At 31.8% G+C, this 10,268-nt stretch overlaps 1 protein-coding gene across 1 annotated transcript; it reads right to left on the reverse strand.

Moving 5' to 3' along the window:
* Positions 1-5,649: 5,649 nt before the first annotated feature.
* On the reverse strand, positions 5,650-9,949 carry LOC140982824 (uncharacterized). The gene has a single exon (XM_073449561.1). It carries the CDS (start codon positions 9,694-9,696, stop codon positions 5,788-5,790), a length of 3,909 nt encoding a protein of 1,302 aa, XP_073305662.1. The 5' UTR covers positions 9,697-9,949; the 3' UTR covers positions 5,650-5,787.
* Positions 9,950-10,268: the final 319 nt, after the last annotated feature.

The following is a 10,268-nucleotide window of genomic DNA, read 5'->3' on the forward strand; positions in this document are numbered from 1 at the left end:
CTTATTATTATTCATTAAAATATAATATCACTTGATTATTACCAAATAAATTAAGTAGTTTTCTTCTGAATAGTCATAATAATTAGTCTAATTCATTTTGGATGATTGAAAGTATACCATTCATTTCTATGAAATCGTCTCACCGAATAACTCTGTGTGACGAATAAATTATTTGACTCAAATATTGTATTATACATGTTGATTTGAGTAAAAAATATTAATTTTTTTCTTATATATACAATCTAAATTGATTTATATCTAGTATATCAATCCATGAGATGGTTGCAAAAAAAAATTTACTCATTTTTATTTATACTATATTCACCATATTTTAAACTATATCACTGAATTTTCAGAAAATGGGTGTAAAGAATGCATTAAGTTTTATGGAATACATAGAAAAATATCATTAGGATTAGCTAGGGTGGTTGGGTAATTGAGTTAGAGCTATTGTTGTACTCATTAATACCAAAATATATAATTCAGACATCAACTGGTCAATTGTTGGTGCACTATTGTGACCACTTTCCGTGTAGTTGGAACAATTTCAATCTTAAAACATTTTTTTAGGGTCCTTATGCAATATATATACTCGTGTCTGATAAAAAATATTGATGTATTACTTTAGTATATTTATAAAAATACTTCATTACAAATTCCAAAAGCCAATACTTATAAATATAATGGTCAAATTAGTATGTACAAACAAATAATGGTTAGGCAAATTTTATATTTTGAAAAATTATATGTACTTTGCAGAATGTTCACCAAAAAAGATGCCAACTTCCAAGAAATATGCATTCCATAGTACTTTTATTTATTGGGTTTGGGACCACATCCCATATGCCTAACTTGTCAGGATTTAAAGTGTTTTAAATTAAAGTCGTGAAGTTATTTTATGGGCAACTTTCAAAAAAATACATCTGTCCATCTTTGATTTAAAATTCAGTATCTAGATGTTTTTTTTTACAAATTAATACCTGACAACACTACAATCTTAGTTTTAACTACCTATAAAGATAAATTTACATTTTTGCCCTTTTATTATTTAAATAAAGATATAATTTTATCCACCAAATTAATTGTGTGTTTTCCATCTATCAAAGTATTAGTACCTATTATGGTGTTTCAAATACTTGATTTTGTTATTTGAATACTCCAAATGTGTGCAAAAATACTATATTTTCGAACAATCACCATAAATTCAATCATTATTGGTTTTTCATTAAAAATGCATTATGATGACTTATTCATGTCATTTTATTTTTTAAAAAATATAGTTCATCACTCATCATGAAATAAGATTAAACACTTATTTTGACACATAAAGTATCTATTTTCAAGTTTCATATATTTGATTTGGCTCTTTAAATACTCCAAATGTATAAGAAAATACTGGATCTTCGAACGATCCCTATAAATTTAGTCATTGTTTGTCTTTTCATGAAAGGTGTATTTTGATAATATATTCATCTCATTTAATTATTTTTTGTAAAAAAATCAAATTCCAAACTAAGCAGGTAAATTCAAAAGTACTTAGTTTTACTTGAGAAATACCTATTTTGAGTTTGTAAATACTTGATTTCGTAAATGAGATACTCACAATATGTATTAAAATACTGGATATTCGAATAGACAACGTAAATTCACTAAGCATTGGTATTTCAATGGAAAATGCATTTGGATAACATATTCATCTCATTTAATATTTTTTTGTAAAAAAATTAAACAAATTCTCAAATAAGAATGAAAATTTTAAATTAATTAGTTTTACTTGAGAAGTACTTAATTTGAGTTGGCAAACACTTGATTTCGTAAATGAGATACCCACAATATGTATTACAATATTGGATATTCGAATAGGCAACGTTAGTTCTTCAATAGTCCAAGTATTGATCTTTCCATGGAATATGCATTTGGATGAGAAGTACCTAATTTGAGTTTGTAAATACTTGATTTGATGTAGGAGATACTCATAATATGTAATAGAATACATGATATTCAAATATGCAACGTAAGTTAACTAAGTGTTGGCTTTCTATGGAAGATGCATTTGGATGACATATTCATCTCATTTAATATATTTTTTGTTAAAAAAAAAAAACAAATTCTCGAATAAGAATGAAAATTTTAAAGTACTTAGTTTTACTTGATAAGTACCTAATTTGAGTTGGAAAATACTTGATTTCGTAAATGAGATCCTCACAATATGTATTAAATATTGGATATTCGAATAGACAACGTAAATTCTCCAAGTGTTGGTATTTCCATGGAATATGCATTTGGATGAAAAGTACCTAATTTGAGTTTGCAAATACTCGATTTGGTACAGGAGATACTCATATTATGTAATAGAATACTGGATATTCGAATGTAAGTTCACCAAGTGTTGGCTTTCCATGGAAGATTCGTTTGGATGACATATTTATTTAATTTAATATATTTTTGTAAAATTTTTTTTTATCAAATTAGCATGAAAATTTTAAATTACTTAGTTTTACTTGAGAAGTATTCATATTGCAAAGACTTGATTGGGTACATGATATACTCATAATACGTAATAGAATACTGGATATTCGAATATGCAATGTAAGTTCACCAAGTGTTTGTCTTTCTATAGAAGATGCATTTGGATGACATATTCATCTCATTTAATATTTTTTTGTAAAAGGAAAACAAATTCTCAAATAAACATGAATATTTAAAAGTACTTGATTTTACTTAAGAAGTACCTAATTTCATATTGCAAATACTTGATTTGGTACACGAGATACTTATAATATGTAATAGACTACTGGATATTCGAATATGCAACGTAAATTCACCAAGTATTGGTCTTTCCATGAAAGATGCATTTGGATTACATATTCATCTTATTTAATATTTTTTTGGTAAAAAAATTCTCAAATTGGCATGAAAATTTTAAAATACTTCGTTTTACTTGAGAAGTACCTAATCCGAGTTTGCAAATACTTGATTTCGTAAATGAGATACTCACAATATGCATTAAAATACTGAATATTTCGAATAGGCAATATTTCCATGGAAAATTTATTATGATGCTTATTCATGTCATTTAAATAAATAAACATAGATCATTATTAATCATGGACTAATTGGGAGATACATTATGAACATAGTTTGTAAATGAGCTTGAAATTTGCACTTTAAGCATATCTATCGATTCTTGGATTAATGATTTAAAATATTCATCAATATTAATTGACAATACTTTTTGATATTCATTGAATGACTTATTTGACAATTATACTTATTTGACATAATACTTATTGGTAATTATTCATTATACTTATTAGTGTTTTTTTTTTATTTATACTTATGAGTATTAATTTATAATATCATTAATATTCATTCACAATACTTGTTGATATTAATTAAATGACAAGGCAATACTTTATTTGATATTATCCTCATCAGTATTCTTTCATAATATTTATTGGTAATCTTTCATTATATGTATCAATATTATTTCATTATACTTATTATCAAATTTGAGTTTTTAAAGGGTAAAATCAATTATCAGTTGAATCTAATTATGTAATACTTATAACAATTTATGTATCACATTTTTATTTCACGGATCTCATCATCAAAAGCCACTCAATATTGACTTCAAATTATATATTTTGACATCATCAAATAATCGAATTTGAGTACTTAAAGGGTAAAATCAATTATCAGTTGAATCTAATTATGTAATACTTATAACAATTTATGTATGACATTTTTATTTCACGGATCTCATCATCAAAAGCCACTCAATATTGACTTCAAATTATATAATTTAACATCCCCAAATAGTTGGATATAAATATTTTGGGAGTAAAATCAAATATTTGCTATATCAAATTAGGTATTTCTCAAATAAAAATAAGTACTTTAAAATTTCTATGCTTAGTTAAGAATTTGTTTTTTCTTTTACATAAAAATTATTAAATGAGATGGATATGTCATCCAAATGTTTATTCCATGGAAATATCAATAGTTGGTGAACTTACGTTGCCTATTCGAATATCTAGTATTTTAATACATATTGTGAGTATCTCATTTACGAAATCAATTATTTGCAAACTCAAATTAGGTACTTCTCAAGTAAAACTAAGTACTTTAAAATTTTCATGCTTAGTTGAGAAATTGTTTTTTTTTTTAAAAAAATATTAAATGAGATGAATATGTCATCCAAATATATCTTCTATAAAAATATCAACACTTGATGAACTTACGTTGCTTATTCGAATATCCAGTATTTTAATACATATTGTGAATATCTCATTTACGAAATCAAGTATTTGCAAACTCAAATTAAAGTACTTCTCATTTAGGGAGTAAAATTAAGTATTGGTAGACTCGAATTAGATATTTTTTTTACTAATTTAGATATCAGATTTTAACCTCACAAATGAAACATCAAAAGCCACTCAATATTACTTGAAATTATTTTTTTTTGTATCCCAAAATAATCAAAAAATAGTCTTAAAAGGGTAAAATCAAGTATATGTCAAATCAAATTAGGTACTATTTGTACCAATTTAAGTAACACGTTTTTTATTCACAAATCTCATCATCAAAGAACATTCAATATTATTTTCAAACTATATATTTTGACATACTCAATAGAATTTGAGTATTTAAAAGGTAAAATCAAGTGTTTGTGAACTCGAATTATGTATTATTTGTATTAATTTAGGTATCACATTTTTACTTCATGAATATTATCATTGGTGTCACTTAATATTAACTTCAAATTATATTTTGGCATCCTCAAATAATTGGATATGAGTATTTACGGGGTAAAATAATGTATTTATAGACTCTAATTAGATATTCTTTGTACCACTTTAAGTATCACATTTTAATTTCACAAATGACACCATCAAAAGTCACTTAATATTACTTGAAACTTAAGTATTTTCCTACACATTTGAAGTATTCAAATAGCGAAATCAAATATTTCGAACCCCAACATAGGTATTTTATCGATCAAAATAAGTATTTTTTCTAATTCAACAATGAGTGAGAAACTGTGTTTTTTCAAAAATTAGATGACATAAATAAGTCATCTTAATGCATTTTCAATGAAAAGACCAATAATTATTGAATTTATTGTGATAGCTCGACGATCCAGTATTTTCTTACACACTTGGAGTATTCAAAGAGCGAAATCAAGTATCTGAAACCCCATAATAGGTACTTTATATGTCAAAATAAGTATTTACTTTTATTGCATGATAATTGACAAACAATATTTTTTTAAAATTATATTTAAATGGAGAAGAGAGATATAATTTTTGTGGATAAAATAATATATTTATTTAAATAATAAAGGGTAAAAAAGTAAATTTTGTTTTATGAGGATTCAAAACTAAAAGTATGGATATGTCAGGTACTGAATCCTAAAAAATTATGGCTAGGTACTGAATTTTAATTGAAACATTGATTTAGGTATTTTTCTGAAATTTGTCGTTATTTTATGACACAAAATTTTGTCCTATCTTTTTTTTAATCCACAAACTAGAATGGCGGGTAAACTTGTTCAAATAAAAAAATAAATACTTAATTTTAAATTTTAAGCAACCAAAGACCAAAGATAATTTTGATGAAGTAGCCTAAGTAACTAAAATCACAATATATAATAGAATATTCTAATTCATAAAGATATTTGCACAAATTCAAAAAGCAAATTGAATCTACTCCTCCACCTTCATCTGATAACACTTAATATTTTATAATAATTTTTATTTAAATACCAATGTGAAACTGAGAATTCTACACATCTTTGATACCTTTCAAGAACTTCAACACTTGCAGCATAGTAGGCCTATTGGCAGGGTTTTCAGACAAACAAACAACAGCGATCTGCAGTGTCTGTAGCATCATCTGCTTAGAATCAGCATCAAGAATCATCGGGTCGAGCACATCCACCGCCTCACGATTCTTCGTCTTCTGGATCACCCATCCAACCAAGTTCCCCCCTTCAACATCTTTAAAATCGGGTCCTGTAGGCTCCTTCCCGGTTATAAGCTCGAGTAGGATCACACCATAGCTATAAACATCTCCCCTCGTTGTCGCCTTCCAGCTTTGACCATATTCAGGCGGAATGTATCCGAAAGTGCCTGCGATATCTGTGCTAACATGTGTTTCACAGGCGCTGATCAGTCGTGCTAGGCCGAAATCAGCAACTTTTGGTTCAAAATCTTCGTTAAGAAGGATATTGCTAGCCTTGATGTCGCGGTGTATGATGTGTGGAATAAAACCATGGTGGAGAAAAGCAAGGCCTCGGGCAGATCCTACAGCTATCTTGAATCGTTTGGTCCAATCCAGGACTTTGAGCGTTACTATTGGGTCTCTTAACCAATTATCCAAGCTTCCATTGACCATATACTCGTAAACCAGCACTTTCTCCTCCCCATATGAGCAGTATCCTAGTAAGGGAACAAGATTTCGATGTTTCACCTTGCCCAGCGTTTCCATCTCGGCTAAAAACTCCCTTTGACCCTGTGCTTTGGCTTGACTCAGTTTCTTAACCGCAACGGTTTTACCACTGGCTAAAGTGGCTTTATAGACGGTACCAAATCCACCATCTCCGATTATATTTGTCTTGCAAAAGTTGTCGGTGGCTTTAAGAATGTCAACTAGGGTCAGTTTCAAAAGAGGTTGCTCGAACATGGCAATGTTGATGCTTAGTGGCTCTTTAGATTTGCTGCCGCTGCTCAAGAAATAGAGATTCGGATCATCTGAACTGTTCATCTTGCTGTCACCCATGTCCTCAAGATTATTCTTGCTCGTTCGGTTAAGGACAATTTTCAGCACAATGATAACTGAAAGAGACATTAAGATCGTTCCAACCACAACGGAAGCTAACCCCCATTCATTCATCAGAGGAAACTTTCTGCCAAAGTTCTTTAAAGGGCATTGTAAGCCTACTATTCCACCACACAGATCCTTGTTTCCAGCCAGGGAAGCTTTGGTAAAATTGATACATAACCCATTTCTTGGGATCGGACCCTCAAACTGGTTTTCAGCCAAATTGAAGAAGAACAAACTTGCTATCCCACAAACATCTTCTGGTATTTGGCCACTTAGATTATTCTGTGAGACATCCAAATACTGAAGTTCAGCAAGATTCCCAAATTCACTCGGAAATTTCCCTGTAAAACCATTTCCATGAAGATCCAAGGTAGTCAAATATGTCATGTTGCCTATTGACCGTGGCAAATCCCCACTCAAAGCATTGCTACTCAAATTCAGAATCTCAACTCTCCACAGCACCGAGTTCTTGAAAAGATCATCCAAATTACCTGAAAGCCTATTCTGTTGAGCATAAAGCCCCACAAGATTCACCATTTTTGACAAAGAGGCAGGTATTTCACCAGTAAGCATGTTAGAGCTCAAGTCCAAATGTGTAAGCCCGTTCATATCGCCAAAACTAGTTGGAATCTGACCTTGTAACATATTAGTAGTAAAATTAAGTTTCACCAAGTCAATTAACAGCCCAAGGCTTTCAGGAATCGAACCTGTAAGCTGATTATTTCCAAGATACAAACCTTGAAGCTTAACCAAATCACCAAATTCACGAGGAATACTACCCCCAAGCAAGTTACCAGACAAATCTAAGCTCGTGAGATTCGATAATTGTGCTAAGGACCTCGGAATCTCACCAGAAAGCCTGTTGTTGCTGAGTAAGAGATCAACCAAAAGGACACAGCTCCCTAATTCACTCGGGATTGAACCACTCAATCTGTTGTATGAAAGATCATAGACTCCTCTATGCTGTACATAAGTTGAGTCGGGAATAACAGATGCTGGATGAAAATATTTCGAAACTTTGGAAGGAATGCTCCCGGAGATATCATTATGAGAAAGAACAAGGTATTGTAGCAGAGGCAAATCAGTAATTTCATCAGGAACGGAACCATTAAGACTATTGTTTCCCAAAACCAATGTTGCCAGTGTAGCGCATTTTCCAAGCTCAAAAGGTATACTCCCCACAAAATTATTAGAATCCAAATATAACATAGTCAGGACACTCAGATTTCCGATCTCCTTAGGAATGGTGCCAGTTAGACGATTATTCGAGAGAACCAGATTTCGCAACAATGCAGCATTGCCAATCTCTGCTGGAAGTGCGCCCTCTAACTGATTATTTGCAGCAGAAAACTCAATCAAATTCACAGAATTCCAAATACTTGCAGGAATTGTACCTGTCAGGTTATTAGAATCCAGTTCAAGCACCATCAACTGAGGGAGCTTCGAAAGATAATCAGGTATGCCACCATGAATCTGATTATCCAGCAACACCAACTCCGTCAAATTACTACATTTCGCAAAAGTTTCCTCAATACTACCAGTGAGAAAATTGTGGTCAAGCTCGATCTCAGAAAGCAAAACGGGATTACATATTTCTTTAGGAATCTCACCTGTCAACATATTACTACCCAAGCTAATGTGGGTCAGCATGGAACAATTCCCAATCTCAGCTGGAATTCTCCCAGAAAATTTATTATCTGAAAGCAATATTGAATCGACAATACCCCATTTTCCAAGCCAGGAAGGTAATGTACCTGAAAGCTGGTTCTTTTCAGCAGAAAAGGAGATAAGCGATAACTCTGAAAGCTCCTCCGGTAACATCCCGGAAAGGGAATTAAATGAAAGCAGCAAAGATTTCAAGTTTTTGCAACTCCCAAGTTCAGATGGAACACTACCGTTTAGCTCAGCGTAAACAAGGTTCAACACACTCAAGTTCTGTAGCTCTCCTATAGATTTCGGGAGTGAACACTTCAATGGGTTGTTAGACAGGTCAACCTTGCTCAAAGATTTCAGCTTTGAGAACGTTTCAGGCAACGGGCCGTTGAAGAGACAAGAAGGGGCCGAGAAAATCTCAAGACGGGTTAATAGGCCGATCTCCAAAGGAAATTCTCCGGAAAAGTGGTTCTCTCCAAGGTACAGCTCAGTGAGAGAGGTGAGTTCTCCAATCTCAGGCGGAAGTATACCATAAAGAGAGTTGTTAGAAACATCAAACGAAGATAAAGATCCAAGCTTCGTGAAGAGATTAGCAGGCAGAGAACCAGTGAGTATATTGTTTCCAAGAGCCAAAATCTGAAGCTGAGTCAGATTTCCGAGCTGAGGTGGGATGTCCCCCACGAGTGCATTGCCGGAGAGGTCGAGAAAGCTGAGTTTTACCAAATTCCCAATCTCTGGTGGAATTTTTCCGGCGAAGCTGTTGGGCCCAAGTCCGAGTTTCCGCAGACGGTTCAACTCCCCGAGCTGAACCGGTAAATGCCCACTGAATTGATTATTTCCCAAGTCCAAGACTTCAAGCATCCGCAGAAAACCAATTTTGGGAGAAACTTCACCATGCAACTCATTTCCAGACAGGTCAAGAACAACTAAGTTCGCAAGAAAGAAAATTGAAGGCGATAACGGACCCCTGAGGGATTTAGACGACAGAACAAGAGAAACAACACGATCTCTATCGCATGACACACCAGTCCAGTTACAGTGAGACGAATACGGAGACCAAGAATCAAGAATTTCCTTGTTTTCAAGAGAATTCTTGAAAGAAAACAGATTACTTATATCAGGGATTCCAAGTTTCTGCCCATAAACAGCATTAGAACCCAAGAAACATAGTTGACAAACGAGGAAAAGACACTGCAACAGAAGGCTAGACTCCATTTTCGCTGATGAACACTTGGCGAAGCGATCAACAGACACGAACACTGGCTAAAGGCTTCAACACAAAAACTTGACTAGAAACGTTGAAATAAACACGCATCGTGAATGCATCATCACATTATGAATGGAGTAAAGAATTGAGGAATACCGAGCATTTTCTTGAAAATTGGAAGCAGTATTTAGAGCGTGGGAAGAGAAAGAGGAAGAAGAGAGGTACAACTCTTTGGGAACATGAAGTGGGAGTATGGCTACAAAACTCGAAACGTTTTCTATATTTATTTTAATAAACTAGTAATTACTATTTATTATTAATCTGACTAAATTTAAATGATAAATGTTTTTATCTATATATATTATATATTTGTTATCTTAATAAATCATAATCATTCATATAAATAAATGATTATGATATATATATATATATATCGAGTGGATGAAAAAAACAAGACCAGTTTAAACCTATCGACAAACTAACAAAACTATTTTCACTATATTATATTATTGAGTAAAAAAATTAATATAATAAATTCTTTTTACTTTCAATGTTGCATTTAAAATTTGTTTAAAGTATA

The sequence above is a fragment of the Primulina huaijiensis genome, chromosome 8, assembly GCF_012295235.1.
Source record: "Primulina huaijiensis isolate GDHJ02 chromosome 8, ASM1229523v2, whole genome shotgun sequence".
NCBI classification, from domain to species: Eukaryota; Viridiplantae; Streptophyta; class Magnoliopsida; order Lamiales; family Gesneriaceae; genus Primulina; species Primulina huaijiensis.